A 19853-nucleotide genomic window follows, 5' to 3' on the forward strand; every position below is an offset into this window, starting at 1 on the left:
CCAAACTGCAAGCATAAGTAGAAGTTAGAGATGGCTAAGTATTAACTTTTTCAGTAACAGGTACAAATTGATACTGATATTACAAATTATCAATGTCACGAATCTGACATTTTTGTATCAAAATAATATCTTTGTTCCTTTGAGCATTGAGTTTGATCGAGCTGAAAATTATTTAATATTTTATACAATTATTCCATGTTGCATCTTAATTAAGTTTTATTTTTATATATGCACTTAATGAGAAAATGACGGACATAATAAACGAAATAAAGAAAGCAAACTACCCATAACATAAGAAAAATATGAAAGAAAATAACACAGAATATTAATCCTTTATTAAAGGACATTTTTTTAAAGATAAATTTCATTTTTTACAACTTTTAAGATTTTTACTAAACTTAATGTTTTAAAACTTAATTGATACTCGTTAATTTCATAATGTATTCATATAAAGTACTAAATAGTTTAAAGTACTAAGTTTAAATTATTTGACACATTGATACAAATCCATCTCTACTAGAGGTACAATAATCGAAGCATAATTAGAACTATTTTTGTTCTAATTAGGCTTTTATTATGCATACTATACATATATTTTGATTAGAACATGTGAAATCCATAGAAATATAACAGATTAACCTAAATAAATTTCAATTACATAACGCCTGGTTAAGACAACTATTATATTTAATTTTATCGTAGATAAAAAACTTTATAAATAAACAAATTAACTATTTAAATATCAAGCTTCTTGGCAAATAGATATAAAATTTTCTCTTCCATACAATCTTTTTAATAGACTAACATGGATAAAATTTAAACTGTGTTTCTGGAAAAAATATTAATTTTAAGAGTCACAGTAAAATGGTTAAATTAATGCATTTTTTAAAAACATTTCATATTCTGCACTATTTATTCCATTCAAATGTACTTTTCTTATCAGGTATTAAAGTAAATAAACATTTCAAGATCTTATATTTAGCTACACCCACCAAACATGTAACTATGACTATTTAGTAAGTTCTGTTTATAAAATTTTATATCTTAACGAATATTTAAATTTAATGAACAAATTGCATAGTAATAATATATACATTCATAATTAGTTATTACAAAACTATCTTCCTGCTTGTAAATAACTTGGAACAGTTTCAGAAAAATAATTTTTGTTAAAAATACATAATATAAATGTGAAAATATTTCTGTAAAAGGCACTGATATCACATATAAAGAGGAAAATGATTTTACATGCATTATTTTAAAAGTGAGTGAAATATAAATTTCATCACTTTTCTAAACTTGAATATTTTTAAGAATATTTTTCTACATAAACTCCCAAACTATACGTTAAGCATGCATAAAAACTACAATAAATTATGCACACACTATATGATATAAGCTAATATATTATGCATTAACCTTTTACACTCCAAGTACTTTAATATGTTTTTTGAACTAAAGTAAACGCTAAATCATTTAAACTACATAGTGCAATATTTTAATATAATTTCTGAAATTCATAAAATAATGTGGCCATTAATAATCAAGATATAAAAATGTTACATTTAAGAGTAAGATGCCTATTCAGAGTGCAAAGGGTAAAGATGAATAAAAAGAAAGAAGTGATTATTTTAATTAAGATGACAAACGGAAAGTTCTTTTTTATACTGTTTCAGTAAAATCATATTTATAAATGTATACAGATTTTTCCAAACAAATTCTTTCACTCTCATTACAATTATTTACCTACTTATATTTTTTTAATCATAAAGTATAAATATTAAATAAATAGGTGAAAGAACAATGTATGAACTCTATTAAATAAAATTTCTTCTCTTTGCAACGAAAAGTAAAATAAGAAAAATTTAATATGAAGTACTTAAATTAATTTTTAATACTTAAAATAATACTGTTTTAGTTTGTTTGATAGGAATGTATTCTACTAATAATGATTTTTAACTTCACAAAAATATAATTTTGACTAATTTATGTCTTAAAGACATAAATAAATTCTTCATACAAATTTTATAACCATGAGAAAGGAAATTAAAAGCTTTTGTGGTAGTTAATCAAAACTTTTATATGATATTTAAACTTTTATTTGATACATAACTTTTATCAGTGGTATATAAAATTAAATTTTGAATTTCTAAAATAATTTTTTAAAAACTTTGAAACATGTGTTTTAGCACTGGATTATATTTATTTATTCTGAATTTTCATTTAACATACTTCTTATATTAAACAGCAAAATTAAAAAAAATAATAGTAATAAAACAGTAGTGAGATTAATAATAAAAAAATGTACTTAAACTTTTTACAACAGTAAACATAAATTGTTTGAGAAAAATGTTTTTTAAAAATTTATCATTTCTGCATAATCAAAAAAAGATGGTATTTTGAGTATAAAAAGTGAATGAGGCCTTAAGTTAATAATTTAGTAAGCAAAAAATATAAGAAAAATACTTCTTATGGCAAAATATATGCAGAAACAAATTCTCTCTCTTTTTTAAGATTTTTCCTGCATTTTCGATTAATTATTACTAAGTGTGAATACTTTCTACTAGCAGGGGTTTCTCTAGGTTTTTCTGAGAGGTACCTATTTTGTGAAAATTTAGACATAATTTGTGAAAATTAAAAATAATATAAAAAAATCAACACAAAAATATGGATTTATCGTTTATTATGGATACAAAAAGAAACTTTTAAGGAAAAATATTTTGTGAAACAACTATTTTTCCTAAAGTTGAATTTGAGAAAATACCGCTAAACGGTAGCAAATTTGGCCTGGACAGACCCCTGACTAGGTATTTCGAATAAACAAAAACAACATAAAGATCCAAATAATTATCAGTGTATATGAAACAATGTTAATATACACTTGATTTCATTGATTCACTGTTTGTATTATTTGGGCGATTAATATTGTTGAATCCCGTTCCGTTGTTCCCGCATTTTTCGTATCCCGTATGTATAGCCTTATTCCAATGGTTTCATCACAAATGCTATTCTAATAAAGTTAATAATACCTGCTTAGATCATTTTTAAAACAAGATGCATCTGCAGTTCAGAAGTTTTTAAACTTTTTTAATAAAAATTTGAAGTCATTTTGTTTTGAGAAGAAAAACAGTAATTCCTGATGTCAGTGATGAAGGAGAAAATGAAATGAAATGAAAAACATTGTTACAGTTTGGAGAAAACACCTTAAACATCACATTTAATGTTTATGCATCAGCAGATGAAAATGTTGATACTTGAGGTGTGATGTAGATTGAAAAATTTGTTGCAGGAAACTAAATAAAGTGCAAAAGGATACTGATAAAGATGATAAAACAGAGATACAACTAATGCCAACATTTGCAAAGGGTCTCAAAGCCTTTCAAACAATGAGTAACATTTAGTGGGTATACTAATATACAGAAAAAGAACAGCAATCAGATAAAAAGGTCGAAAATGTATAGTTTGCGTTAAAAAGAAAAGGTGGGTTCAAGCAAAATTTTTTAAATAAGTAAATGTGTTTATTCTTCCTTTATTTGCATTGGAAATATTTTAAGCACTTAATTTTTCAACTAAATTTGTCATACTAAACGTAAATTTAGTAATTTTCAAATACATAAATCCTTTATTACTTTTCATACTTTTTCAAGTCACTATTCTATATTTTATGTTGACCCCATTTTGTTGTTTTCTCACATTTATCATTCTCAATGAATGATCCCACGAGAAACGATTGATCGAGGATCTCCTGTACTTCGTAAAAAGCAGATACAGATACAAAAAGAATAAAAAGGTATGCAATCATACATCCAGCTTACAATAAAAATATACATTTGAACTTTATTTAAATTTAAAAACAAACTTTACTAAAAATATTTGTTCATAAGACTGTAAGTTGAAAAGTTACCTGACTAAGATCCGATAAATATTCTAAAAAGTAACATTAGGAGAAAAGTACAAAATGGTTGCTGTAACTTTTTAAAATTTCTAATCGTGATCATTTTAATAATTACGATACATTAGTTGTGAAATATAATGAACCCGTGATCAAAACAAAAACAGATGGTATAACCAGTGGTCAGAAGTAGCATGCTACAAGTAGTGAAACTACTGTGGTCGCTATTTTTTTTTCTCTGTAGTTGGTAATGCATTCTGCTACTTTTTAAAATAAATAGTGTGGTGAGTAGTGTGATATAAAAGAACATTAGTTTAGAAACTATCTATGTGTAGTATTCTTGCAAATTCCCTTAAAACAGTTAAAGTTCAAATGCAAAAAAAAATTCCAATCTGATTGGTGTAAATCGTAAGCAGACCCGTCAATGTACACAATGAGAATGCCTCTGTGGCCGAGCGTCAATAAGATCTACCTCTGTTGTTCGGAAAAATCGGTATGAAATAGGTCGAATTGATCCTGAGAGATCGAATTTTAAATATCTCACTTTTTAAAAATTCTATCAAAAGTTATTCTGGTTAAAAGTTATTTGATATATAAGTTCATTGGATCAAACGTTATTCAGGGTAGTCCGATTTTTGTTTTTCGAACTGTATTTTATTTCTTGGAGGATATGTAAAAGCATTGATCACTTAAATCACAATTTTTTTCAATTTCCATGCATTTCTTAAATCACTGTTGAGAAAAGCATTGAGTTTAAACAACAATTTTATAAAAAGTGCTTTAGAATAAAAAACTATTTCATATCAACATAAATTAAAACTTCGTAACATCTCCTCCTATTTAACCAAGCCAATTTTTTATTCAAAATCATTTTGAATATTGGGGACAATTTAGTTCTCCAGTTAAGTTTGTCTTCTAAAAGTAGAGAAGTAGTAACTACTTTTCAAAAGTAGTTTGTAGTCACTCCATTAAATAAAAGTGGTTAACTACAAAGCAAATGTAGTTTTTATCGACCACTGGGAATAACATAAGGTTGCTATGAAGTAAGTACACAAAACTGTAGAAAATCTTTACTCCTTAATCTTCCACCCTTTTCCTAAAAAAATTTTAAATTTTGTTTTAAATTTATGGCGTATTACTAGTTACAAGCAGCCATTTTCACTAAAAAATTTTCTTAGAACTAAAAAAAAAATTTTGGTCTATATTCATAAGAACAGTTCAGTTTAGACATTCTAATGGACATTAAAATAACATTACGTCTGTGGAATAGAAGACAGAATTTTATGTATCGGTTGTTATAATGGAAGGGAAACAGCATGAGGTTGTACTAAAGAGCATAGACTGTAATTATAAATTATGTTAACGAGTGTTTGCGATCAAGTTTTAAAGTAGTCAACAATACATTATATAATATTAGTAGAACATTTTTTTAAAAAAAGTATAAACATAAACTTCAAAATTTTTTTATATTTTTAAGAAAATGTGTCGAAATATTTAAGTAGAAAAACTGAAAATTTTTTATCACATGTCATAGAAAAAAAAACCCATCTAAATAGCTATTAACCCTTTAACTATCAAACACCTTGAACAATTTTACACAATAAATTTGCTTGTATTAAAAAATAACTTAATTCAAAAATTTATGACAGTTATTAAAATTTAAAAAAATTGAAGATCAATTTGAGATTGAAATGTAATGGATATAATAGTAGTACTTAGCATATTAACAGTTATTTGTAATAATTGCATATCACAGCTTTATAACTTCGTAATTGAAATATTTATCATTCATATAGAAATTTCTTTTTAGACTATAATATTTTTCAAACAAGACTGTTATTTTTAATATAAAAACATTTTATAACTTGAAAAATATTAATTTATAGAAACAGTTAAACTTAAAATTTCTCTAACAATGCTGCTCATATGCTTCATGTAGGCCCATTACAATTCTAAGCATACTGTTGTTTTTGATTATACAGAGAAGTTTAACATATATGAGAAATTTGACATAATGCTGAATCAAGTGTATCAATGTAAAAATAGATTTTAAAAATCAAACGGGACTTATTAAAAAAGCCTCATTTAAATCTAAACAATACTGGTTTGCTTAACAAAAAAAAAAAGCAATAAGTTTCTACCCAAAACCGAGAGGTCAACAGTTAAAAGGATTTAAAATGCATATTTATATTCCATGCAGTATTTTCTCATGGAAAATATTATCTGGATAACAGTTAGAATACATTATTTTCAACAATATTCCTTACAAAAGGCAAGTCCTGTCCTAAACTAAGAGATCAACAGTTAAAAGATTAAAAAAGCACATTCATCATTATTGTTATCCTTCATAGAAAAATATCTGGATAATGGTTAAAATACATTCTTTTCAATAATTCCCATTCTTTGCGAATGTTGTCCTTCATCATAGAAAAATACTATCTGCATAATAGTTAAAATGCATTGTTTTTCACAACTGTTATTCATGGTTATTATTATCCTTCATTCATTATAGAAAAATATTATTAAAATAACTACATAAAAACATTTTTTGCTCAATAATTCATCGACGTTTAGGGTTCATGGAACAAACAATTATTAAAGCAGATATGATACCAAATAATTGAATAAAGGCAAACACCATGCTTATTATTCCTACAATATGCATCCTCTCCATTAACCACACATGTAATCTTGGATAGCAACCCTAGAAAATAAGATATTAAATTAATATTATAAATCAATAAAATACAAAATAACAAAGAAAAATTTCATAACAACTAATAAGATAAGTCATTAGAGTAGCAGTTTCCAACCATTTTAGTTGTGGGAATTACTGATTTTGTAATAAAGAATTTAAGGCCCACTAACTAAAAAATATACCTGCTAAAATTGTAAAACAGTAATGATAGACACTTAAATATGCATATATATTATACATACGCTTAATTTTCTATACGACACGGAGAACTTTTGGATGCTAGAACAAGTAAATTGTTGCAAAAAAAAGTGAGTTTTATTTTATTTTATAACTGTCATTGAACAGCCAACAAAATTTAGGGTTCACGACTACCAATGTTCAGCTCCGTAACCTTGTAATTTTGCACCCAATCTAAAAGATAAGGGAACTCCTGGATCAAGTATTGGTAGAAATTTGCCTTTGTGGAGGACTTTTTGATGGAACTAACCCGCGTTTGCATTACATAGTGCTGAAAATCACGAAAACCACCCATGATTAGCCTGACAGCAAGGGGACTCAAACCCATGATCCATCTACCACTGAGGCTATTACACGTCAGCAGTGTGGTCGGTGCAAGTCAGGTGCGGAATTCTTTTTGACCATCCATCCATCCATACTTTCCACTATATTTTCTTAACTTATTTGTTTTCTCGTTTTTAAGAAGTTAATAATTAATTTTATTTTGATTCACTATATTTTACCTTTCTAAACATATAACAAACTAAATGATGATAAAATTATAGAACTAATTGTCTATATAAAATGCAGGACTCTCGCTACAGATTTCAAATTATTAGCCTGTAAATTAGCTAAATATCAAAAATATTCACTAATTTTCGAAAGTCAAATAAAAAAATATCAATTTCTTAAGAAACCTTCATTTTGTCGTAATTTTTAGGATCAAATTAAAATTATTTTTTCTTTCCAGAGGAAAAAAATCATTCGCCAATACTTTTGCGAAAACACAATTTTATTCGCAAACTTTACAATTTTATCGCATTTGGCAAGGTGGCGAATGCTTAGTGTGGGCTCTGAAAATGTAAATTATTCTTTCAATAAATTTTTAACCAGATTTCACAAAAATTGAAAATACTTATGTAATTTGCTTTAAAATTAAAGAATGGAATTTCTAGAAGTTTGGGGAAGTTATAAATTTCATGTGATGTGCATGCACTTAGAGCATAGTAAATATCGAGAATACAGAGTATGTTCGGTAATGTTCCATCAATAGAAAAATTATGTTATTGAACAATTAAATTTAAGGAGCATTTATGTAAGCTTATATTTTTAATTCTAAGAAAAGAAGTGTTAATAATTTTTTCTCCCATTTATTTTAAAAGCGAATCAGATGATTAAAAAAATTGACAATTTTTTAGCAATCTAAAACATATGAAGAATTGGTTCAGTGAAAGAGTGTAAATGAACATAACACATCAGACACCTTATATAATAAAAACATATTATTCAATCAACATATATTTATAAGAAAATATAACACTGATTCTAGAAAATCCTTTCATTAGTTTAAAAGTAAGTTATGGGTGCATTTATAATTTTAAAATGAGTGCTAAACATATTTTTTATCATTTTATTAAACTTACTAATCTATTTCTAAACTTAATTGTAGCTGTGAAATATACAACATATTTACTTGGGTGAAATTCTCAGATTTCTTGCTGAAAAATTGGATTTTCGGCAAATCAAATTTCCAAAATTTCCCCTCTATATTTCTAAATAAAAAAAAATTATTACTTACTGATGAATATATGTAAGAAACCTCCTCCATTTCTCCACAAGATGATATATTAGAGAACTTTGGAAGACAACAACTAGAAGGAACCCACTCTTTATCTGGCCAAGCAGATATTTGATGCCAATCACGATAATTTCTAACACCGCAACATCGGAACTGAAAAATAAGCTATGCGCTATAAAGCTATCGTGTATTTTCAATGGAGTCCAAATATAGAATGCCAGGAACTGAAGTTTATAATAATACTCAACAAAAATGGATAATTTCAAAAGTTTTATGACTCACACATGATTGATATTGCATTTTATAGACAAAAATTTTATTATTTTTCACATTATTTTAAACATGTAGAAATAGATTTCAAGTGGACAAATGCAGGTTGCTTTTTAAGTATCCCAATTTTCATTTAAAAATAAATTGCATAACTTTTATAAAAAAGACACTGCTACAACCAATTTATTTTAAAAATTGTCACTTTCATTTTGGTTAGGCTCAGAAGACATGTTTTGATGATTACATTTCTGTACCAGATGACTCATTTCATTTTGGATCACTGTGACAAACATTCACATATTAAATTTTAATTAATTCCTTCAAAAAATTCTTAAGATTTAATTGGAAATATATTTATCATACAAAATTTGGAATAGTGACTTTAGTAAAAATGTATAACTTTAATTCCTAATCCATTATGCTACACAAGAATACTAAGTAATAAATTTAAATGATCTTAAAAATTTTAAAAATGAAATTTTTTTAATAACGAAAATTGAAGCTTTTTTATAAATATGCGTTAAAACAATTGAAAAAAATCCTACTTAACATCCAAAGGATAATGCTTTAATTGATTACGCATAAGACATTGAAAATAAGTAAGAAAGTGAAAAGAATATAAACATAGCTAATACAAATCATACTTAAAATTCACTAAAGCACTTTAATTGTAATCAATAAGAAGGTATTACTAATAAAACATGAGCATTGATGTTATAAATAAAGATAAATCACCATCCACATTTGAAATTATCGCAAATTCGTTTAGTAAAAAGGGCGAGTTAGCTTCCCATTGCAAATAGTGGAATAAAGCTATTTATTGATACTTGCATTTCTTTTTCAACACATAATTTTTGAAAGATATTTGCTTTTTAAAACAGCAATTGCTGAAAATCCAACCTTGCACACGCAAGAAGTAGAAAATCGAATAAAATTTCACTTTGAGTAAGATAACTCATTTCTTACAAGTTATAAAACTTTCTCTAAATTTTAATGTTTACTATTAGTTATAGAAATGTGTCATCTTTATACACATAAACTGCAATATTTAAAAAATTAAAAAATTTTAATGAGCAAAAATGAAACTTTCTCCTTCTGGATAGCAACAGATTAAAATTAAAGGATTATATTTGAAATCATGGATGACTTATGACTAGGACTGGGCGATATTAGAAATTATATATCGTGATGCATCGTCAGTTTTGCATCGCGATATAGTATTTTTGAATTTCATTTACTTGTATGGCACAGAAAGTCAGATTTCTATCGAAACTCCATACTCAAATTGATTTAAATCAATTTATAAGTTTGAAGATATATATGTTTTGCTTAAGAAAGATATTAAATAAATTGACTACTATGCACAAAACCTACTTAAAATATTTATTGAAAAAAGTGTAGCTACAGAATGAAATATTTGCACCCCTTTATCGTTTATAAGGTATTAGCAGTCTAATTAAGTACCTAATTACCTAAATTATTAATTAATAAAATTATTAATTAATTATTAATTAATTTAGGTAATTATTATGTAACTTTACTAAGTTTTTAACTAGAAATAAAAGAAAGTTTAAAACGATAGGTTTATGAATTATTTGAAAATCAATTAGTTTAAGCGAATGAAATTTTGAAGAAAAAAAAGTTTAAAGCCATAAAAATAATTTTATTAAGTGAGCCATATAAAAATAACTTTGATAATTACATAATTATTAAGTTCGATTGTAATGTTCAAATTCTAAATGAAAAAGTAAACACAAGTTTTGTTATATTTTCCAAAAATGATCACGCAAATAACGAAAGATTTCTTAATTTAAAAATAAATAATAAAAAAATGAATAAAATAGAAATTTATCAATATATTTACCTACCAATATAGAAAGAAAATTTAAAAAATAAGTTCGTTAAAAATTATTTGTATGTTCAAAACAAAGTGCTAAATAAATTTTTAAAAAATAATAATAATAATAAAACGCTTTCAAATCACTATTTTTTATTATTATTATTTCACATAAATAATTACATTAAATTGAATAATGACCGAATTATGAACGAAAAACAAAGTAAGGTTTAATTTCTTAAAAATAAAAACAAAAGAATTGTGATATTCGATAATATATTTAGCTAATTAACTAATAATATTAAAAGAAAATTTTAAAAAACTGATTGTACTCTCTAATAAAACGAAAAAAATGAATAAAATTCGCAAACCTTTCAAATTTTTTTGAATAAACGAAGTTGATTGACTTATATCCAAATCCAAATGAAAAAAAAAAGTTTCGTTTTAACTTTATTTCTAAAAATAAAAGCAACTCAAGATTTATAAATTTAAAATCAGTAATAAAAGCCCATTAAATTATTAGAAGTTTTATCCAAAAATAAATTAAAAGAAAAGAAAAAAACCTAACAAATTTAATTACTTTGTAACTTAATTCTTTATGGGAGCCTAAAATTAGATTTCCGATAATTTTCATATAAAAATAAGAAAAAGTTTTGTTGAAAAAAAATTACCTAATTAATGACGAAACTCTTCATAAATTCCTTTCAATAATAGATTGCCTTCCGAACAAGGCAACGGCAGCGATCACGAAGTTAGTCCCACTGAAAATAATCTACAAGAAATGATATCAAGTCGCGACAAAGAAAAACCAAAGAGGTGCAAAAACGAACATGCGAGATCACGCTATAGTATTCTCAAAACTCTGGTTCTGATTCTACCGCTAATCAATCAAGGCCATTTCAACATAACAAAACGAACACCCCGAGTCGGCATCGGAACGTAAGGGAAGATTCTTGCGTGTCTTATACTGTAATATCTCTGTATCGTCTTTCCTCGAAGACTTAAATCAGATTTCTGATGCATCGCCAGGAACGAAAGTCACTGTATCGACTTGCCAATATAGGCGTTAAATCGATATGTCGCGATACATCGATTTATAGCCCAGTCCTACTTATAACAAATTTTATTCAATAGCCCGACATTGTGCCATTGCAGTGGCTTTTGGGAACCCTTAACTAAAAGTATCAGAACATCATTTCATAGAACAGAGGTATTCAACTTTTCACAATTTGAAGCTTACTGTTTTTCTTTTTAAATGAATTCCTAGTTCAAAGAGCTGAAAAAATATGACAACAAAGCTTTATTCCACTAAATTATTATTGCATCTTTAATCACAACACAAACATCTTAATAAGACAACAAATGTTAAGGTAGCTAATTTAACTATATTCTATGAACAATAAACAAAACCCACAATATTTAAAATTATAACAAATTAATAAAAAGAAAATTTTTTAATGGTCTGGCTTAAATTGCTTTTTATTGCAAAGTATTTTTAATAGAATTATTATTTGCATTGCAAAGAATTTTTAGTAGAAATAAGGAGAAGAACACCGTTCTTCTTTTTCTCCTTACATTTTGAGTAACTAAATAGTGATCGATTCCATAGCCTTTGTCAAAGCTTCAGGGAGCCTAAAGGTCCAGGGAATCCAGGTGGAAGATCCCTGGCATAGAGCATTCTAGACACTATAAACATCTAATTTACGAAAAAATAAAGAAACGAAAAACTTCTTTATTTCAAATAGCTGAGTTCATTTGTTTATTTCTTTTTTAAATTGTTTTGAAAGCAATTATATTGCAAAAACCAGACTAGTATCAAGATCTTAGAATTTCACTTTTTATAATTAATTTAACCTAAAACAGAAAACATTATTCACAAGTACTAGTTTTTGAAGACAAGCATTTTCAAATAATAATATAGCAAAATCTCTATTAGACAAGTTTTTAATGAATAATAATGCGTTTAAAAAAATAATAAACAAATAAAAGTTTCATTTATCGCACCTGTGTCTGAATATGATCCCAAGTTTCTTTTAAACCATTATGATTGTCAATGGCATATCGATCATGTATTCCGATCAGCAATTCTTCTTGCAAAGCTTCTCCAATCTGAAAAAAAAAAAAAATCAGAATTTTTAAAAAAAGACATCAAATCATTATAATAACTTTATGGATAATCAACAAAAAAGAACAAGCACAAGACCTAGTTTAATTGCTCCTATTATTTAATGTAACAAAACTATAGAATTAAACACCTTTCTGAAAAATCTAAATAAATAACAAATAGACTCGCAAATTTTTTAAATCCAAATAAAGTATTTTTGAAACTGAAAGTCGGGTGATGTAATGTAAAGGAATTTGTTAATGTGTTTCATTAAACATGCTTAACCATATACATTAAAAAACAGTGTAGATGGCTTTCTAGACATGCCTGATATATTACACATTTCAATGACATTTCAATGAAAACATATAATTTTACTCACATGCTTTCTATAAATGAATCCTAAAGTTCCTGCAGTAAACTCAAGAAGGAGAACCACAATAACCAGGATAAAATACTAGAAAATGCACAAAACATTTTAGAACAAATCAAAATAATTAAAAAGCATTTTGTTTCCAATGAATAATATAAAAATACAAACATGTGTCTATTAAGGTGAAGTAACAGTTATTAAATTTTATTATCAGTTATTATAATTATTTGGACAAAAGGTAGGTAGGTACTTTATTTACGTCCCACTAGAGCTGCAAAATGGGCTAATGGCGACGGTCTGGGAAACATCCCTGAAGATGATCCGAAGACGTGCCATCGCAATTTCGATTCTTTGCATAGGGATGGCTCCACTGCTTTGATAGCCCGACGACCTGTGTGTGAAGTCGATCACCTTACAGTACAACAGTTCAATGAGAACCAATACCGTGCACCCTCGAACAGTGAGCAGGCTGATCGAAGTGGTCACCCACCTGCTTACTCACCGCAGTCAGTGATGCTCGATTTCGGTGCTCAACTAGGAACCGTATCTTTACGATCAGTCCACTGTGGTGCTTTGGATAAAAGAGTGCAGAGGTGCACAATCTGCAGCTTGGTGGGGTTTGAGAGTGCATAAAATACGCCTCCCAAACACAAATTAATTGGAAAAAATTACATAATTAGCATAAGAAATTTTATAATTACAGTATACTCTCGATATCTCGAAAACCTTGTTATGTCAACAACAAAAAATTTCCCCTTGGCATTACATATTCACCTAATGTCAATTTAAATTCCTATGTTGAAAGGTTTCTCCTCAAAACCTTGCTATGTCGAATTTTTTTCTGAAAAATCGCAATGTAAGTTTATTTTAAACCAAGTCTTTTCTGTCTAATGCATAATTATTTTCATCTTACTTTTAAAAATAAATTTATAATTGTTGTATTCAGACTTATAGTTAACTATCATCATTATATACACATTTAATCGTAGTTATTCTTATGTTTCATGACTCTACTTCTTAGGAATAATATTTCAGAATATTTTTTTCTACTTTTTAGAACATATTTAGTTCTGAACTTGTTATCTCCAAATTTTTTTAGCGTCCCTTCAACTTTGAGACATCGAAAAATTGTATATTTTAAACTAATTTCCAAAAAAAAAAAAAATATATAAGTTATAAAAGTTTACAATTGTAGAAATACTGTTTCAGATTGTTAGAAACTTCAAAAAAAAATTTATTAATTTTGAAATATTTTCAACACAGTAAATTAAACAGCCATTACCCAAGCTTTGTAGTGGCTCAAAATACAAATCAGCACAATTTACAAAGAAATCAGTCACAAAAAGTTAACAAAAGCAAAAACATTATTAAAAATAATACAAGACTTTATTATACTTTTTAAAAATATTTTGCACAATATAAGCTAAAAAACATGGTATATATTACCAATACAAACCATTCTTAAAAGAAATTTGTTTTGAAACCAAGCACCACAGCATCCTAAGAATCCGAGCAAAAAGGTTAAAACTCCAGCAACTATTACCAAGTAGTCTCCACTTAATACATGATGAGAAATTAAAACTTTGGAATATCCTCTATAAGACTGATTCAGCCATAAACCCACTCCCAACATGCCACATCCCAATACCTGGAACAAAAAAGGTAGTTAAAATGAATATTTAAGTTTCAAGTATCAAATATATCAATGAGATGTCACTTAACAATGAAATAAATTTTTCGGGCGCTCGACCTCGATAGATCTCTCTTGTCACTTTCGTTTTCCAGTACGTCTTGTTTTAATGGTACCGTCACTAATACTAATTTATAATATTAATAAGAAACGCTTGGATCATTAAAATTAGCATTTAACTACTGTTCAGAAATTTTATTAAGATTTTCTGAAGAAAAGTTATTTCGTTTTGAGGAGAAAAACAGTAATTTCTGAGAGTAATTATAATAAAGAAAATAAAGATTAATTAAAATTTGAAGCAAAAAATAAAACGTAAATAAAGCACAATGAAAGTACAAAAATGTACACACTGTAGCTTTGGTTCACTAAACAAGAACCTAAATTTAAATTAAAAAAGTAATTTATGTTTATCCATCTTTCTTTTGCATCACAAATATTTCTGTAATAACTACATAATTTTACCAATAAAAAAATATGCCAGGATAGCCTGGTTGGTAGGGTGTTGGGCTCATGTCCAAGAGGTCATGGGTTTGATTTAGTAACAAAGTATTGGGTTCTTTTGAAAGTAATTTCGTTTGTTAGGGGGAGGGGAATGAAAGACAATTTTCGTATAATGAATAAATATTTTATTAAATTATATATTGGCCATTCTGGTCCAACACCTTTTGCCATATTTCTGGTAGTAGCATGATTCCACGCTCATAAAATTTTTGGTCTTTGTTGACAAAAAACTGATCCAGGGGATTTTTGACCTCTTCATGTGAAATAAAGGTTTCACAGTCCAAAAATTTTGCAGTGACCGGAACAAATAACAATATGAAGGCGCCAGATCTGGAGAATATGATGGACGTGGCAGTGTATCCCATTCAAATTTTAAAACTTTTGGCGAGTAAACTTGTATGAGGCCTCGCATAATCTTGGTGGAACACTATTCCTTTTCTGTTGAAGTGCATTATTCACTTTGTCCAGCTGACGACAGCAGACTTCCGAATTAATTGTTGTGTTATCCGGTAAAAGCTTTAAAAAAAAATTATTTCTTTAAAATCCCACCAAACAGACAGCATCACCCTTTTCTGATGGATATTGGCTTTCGATTTATCTATTTATCTTTTTTGCTCCATGATCTCTTGCGTTTGACTTTGCTATAGACAACCCATTCTTCGTCCCCAGTAATGATGCGTTTCAAAAATGGATAATTTTCATCACGTTTGAGAAGCGAATCACAGACGTCAACATGACAAAACAAATTTCTCTCTGTGAGAACATGGGGAACCCATATATCGAGCTTCGAGGTTAAACCCAGGCCTTTCAAGTGGTCATGAACAGTTGAATTCGATAAATTTAACCTCTCACCAATCTCATGTCTGCATCAACCAATGCCTTTATCAGCTTCAACCGGCCTTCCAGAACGTGGTGCATCTTCAACATCAAAATTGCCCAATTAAAATTTTTCAAACCAGTTCTGGCACTGGCATACTGTCAACACATCTTTTCCATACACATCGGTTAATATCTTTCTGGCATGAACAGCATTTTTACTATTTCTATAGTAAAATATGATGAAAATCCTGCTTATTGCTCTCCATATTTAAAAGGGCACCAATCAAAAACTACTGCGTAGAATTAATTGAACTTTTTTACCCACAAGTCTTGCTATATCAGTTCTCAAAACATATAATAATAATGCGGCTTAAGTGTGAAGTTGGATTCGAAAAATACAATTAAATCCTCTGTCAGTAAAACGAAATTATTTTCCGAGCAACCCGATAGATCAACCAAATAGATTTATGCACAAATTTATAACTATAGATCTTTTTCTTAAATAGCACAGCAGCTCTTACCTTCTCAAGGTATCACTCTGTTTGGCGACTCTCTTCCAATTTCGGTACTCTGAATATCCACACATTTTTTTAAACATTCAATCTATCTAAGGGGAAGACTGCCCTTTCATTTATTTCTGATAGACTAGAAATAGTTTTCAGCAATTTCTATCTTTCTAACCCATTTTATCCCTTGGATTTTTAAGCACGACATTAGACTCTTTAAAGATTTTATAGAATTCGAAATTTGTTCACCTTTGCCATAAGCCCTTCAGCAAAAATCTTCTTATGACTTTTCTATAAAATTGCAAACATCTTCTCCTCTCTTTACGCTAATACCCCCTTGCCTCAGATACATATAGTGATAAAAACAGGTCTTATAAATGTTTTATACTAAAGAAATTTAGTTTTTAATTTTAGAAAAATGGACTTCATATAATTTTTGAGACTTAAAAACATCTGTTTTCATTTATGACTTGTTTTTAATTATTTCTATGATTAGATTATTGTTGTTATTGAATTCTACTCCTAAATGAGTGAAATTACCACTTGTAGACTCTGCTGACTTATTTGAAGTTTTCTCCTATACATGGCATATATTTTGATAGATAGAAACAATATTTTTCCAAAAGAGCAACAACAAAAGAGGAAAACTTGAAAACTCAATATTACATATTTTATTAAAAGAGTATTAAAACAAATGGTACTATTTGTACAGATCGGGAAACAAACTAAACTTGCATTGTCTTTGGAAACAGAAATCTTGCAGAGAATTGAGTGTGCAAGAACAAGTTAATAGAAGCATAGTAAAGCTGAAGATTATTCTGATTACTAGAACTTATTAAATAAAATGTCAAAAAAAAAATTTCAGAATTATAATACAATTGTTCCCTGACTTGGTAGTTTTTTGAGAGGGCTCTAAAATGGGGGAGAGTTCTATGTCGTGATCTGTGGCAGAATAACCGCCGAGTCTTGACATCTTCCGAGCGACAGCCTGCGCGAAACTAAAAAAAAAAAAAAAAACATCATAGAAAGGGACAATCTCGAAAGATTTAACTTGGAACAACCCCTGGAAAAATATCTCTGTGTTTTTATAATTAAAAAAATTGCAAATCTAAAATCTATGTGACAGATCACAATACGAAAATATCCCCCCAATATGTTCTGAAGCTGCCATTCAAAACAGCAAAAAAAAAAAATTAATTGGCTGCAATCTTAAGATAAGGATAGAGATATTCTATCCTTCTCTTTTTGTTATAAACAAAGGATTTTGTGTACATTTGAAAATAAAATGTAACTGTAATACAAAATATTTTGCAATGCTAGGCCAACAATATTTTTTACTGTTACATTACATCCAGATAAAAATTTGGTATTTTTTGGTTAGACAAGCAAGAGGAAGTTCAATTATTTATTTTACTTTTGCTAATTACTTTTTTGTGCATGCATAGTTTAGTGTTTAAAAATACAAATAAATATATAAAATAGTAAAAAAAAAAAAAAAAAAAAGGATAATTGGTAAAGGACTGTATTTTGGGGCAATTTCCACTTAACTAACTGAAAAAGCTTTACAAATTGAAAATATGATTGGTACATTTCAAACAAAACTGTCAAACCAGATCCAGTAAGAATGTTGCTTGCGTTTCTAAAAATTTTGAAATGAATTTTTTCGATTCTTTATGATTTTCTCTGCTCAGTGTTTTCACTACAGCGTTAGAATGCGAGAATCTCGCATATTTTATTCTTTTCTCGCATTAAAAAATTATTACTGCGAGAAATTCGCGTATTCTATAAATCAATTTCAAAATTCACGAATTTCTCGCATTTTGGAAAAACCTTTGAACTAGGCCATTTAGAATAAAGTCCATTTCACTTTTCTTCCCGGATCTTTCATTATTTTCAACATCTGCCCCGTTATCTAGCTTCCCTATTTACCAGTATTGTTCAGAACCTTTTCGAACAACAGAACACAACCACGGAACCCCTTTCAGAACACATTTCTCTGCAACCACGTGTTTACCATAGGTAAGGTTTCTTCACGTAAGACGTTCAAATTTTTATGTGCTAATGTAAGATGGACAAATACCTTGTAAAGGCAAAATCTTCTTTAACGATGCACCAAAAATATTCAATGCTTTAAAAAATAGAAGTAAAAAAAAAATGTATTATAATTATAAAAAAGATTTTTTTTTTCAAGAGTTTGTGTTTTTTTAGTTTTTCGAAATCTCTCTTAACTATTTGAAATCTCACCCTGTTTTCGAGAGAGGGTGAGAAATTCTCACCCATTTTTTTTCTTTTAAAGCTCAGTATTATGGAGTTCAACCATTACACTTAATTAGAAATATGGGAAGATTTCTATATCTCAGTACCAGTGGGAAAAAAATCCCTAAATTTAGGCATCAACCAGGCAGTGACATGCGTTTACCGGTTTTTTTATCTAGTTAGAATTATTTCAGATACATAACCAGAGCCTTTTAATTTAATATATTAAATAAATTTCTTTAAAAAGTACAATTATGACAGAATATTTAACTTTTTAACTAGAATTTCAATTTCCTCAATAAGGATTTACGAATTACAAAACAAATTTTTCTTTGATTTATACACGATAGAATATTTAAAACTAAACTAAAAATACATATTGCTGATGGAAAATATGTTTGCTTATTCCAAAAAAATTTAAGTAGCATAACATTAAATAAATTTCTTTAAAAAGTACAATTATGACAGAATATTTAACTTTTTAACTAGAATTTCAATTTCCTCAATAAGGATTTACGAATAACAAAACAAATTTTTCCTTGATTTATACACGATAGAATATTTAAAACTAAAAGTACATATTGCTGATGATACACCACCCTTTGGAAAATATGTTTGTTTATTCCAAAAAAATTTAAGTAGTATGACATTAAATCTATTTCATAAAATTAATTTCCATGCAGTACAAATTGAATTATTTTGAAATAACTGCAACAAATATCAATTTCGATCCGAATATTTTTTAAAAGCAATATATTTACCCAAAATAGCAAATTTATGCAGCACAGCGACTTTCGAACACAGCTGAAACTGTTAGACATGGTAGAGGATTTAATAAATTAGAAAACTTGTCATAAATACTAACATAATTACATCAGAAATATTTTATGATTGTAATTTGTTCAACTAGAAAATAATTTAATTCATTCATTAGATCATTTTAAAAATACATAATTTATAATACGCAGAAGAAAATAAAAATTAAAACCAAAACAAAAACACATTCGCGGTGCTCTCTGGTATTGCCAGTTAAAAAATTACAAATAGCAACAGGAAAGTTAGAAATTAGTGTAAAATTAACAGCTAAAGTAAATTATTCGAAACTTTCTTGC

At 27.6% G+C, this 19853-nt stretch overlaps 1 protein-coding gene across 1 annotated transcript; it reads right to left on the reverse strand.

Annotated features, from left to right (window-relative positions):
• Window positions 1–3650: 3650 nt before the first annotated feature.
• Window positions 3651–19831, reverse strand: LOC107443184 (tetraspanin-4). The gene is made up of 6 exons (XM_016056971.4): window positions 19503–19831; window positions 14426–14617; window positions 12979–13053; window positions 12497–12601; window positions 8386–8538; window positions 3651–6596 (listed from the first exon to the last, which is right to left on the reverse strand). Exons 1-6 carry the CDS (start codon window positions 19560–19562, stop codon window positions 6453–6455), a joined length of 729 nt encoding a protein of 242 aa, XP_015912457.1. The 5' UTR covers window positions 19563–19831; the 3' UTR covers window positions 3651–6452.
• Between the last annotated feature and the right edge of the window lie 22 nt (window positions 19832–19853).

The sequence above is a fragment of the Parasteatoda tepidariorum genome, chromosome 10, assembly GCF_982258835.1.
Source record: "Parasteatoda tepidariorum strain Cologne lab strain chromosome 10, Ptep-v5.0, whole genome shotgun sequence".
Lineage (NCBI taxonomy): Eukaryota > Metazoa > Arthropoda > Arachnida > Araneae > Theridiidae > Parasteatoda > Parasteatoda tepidariorum.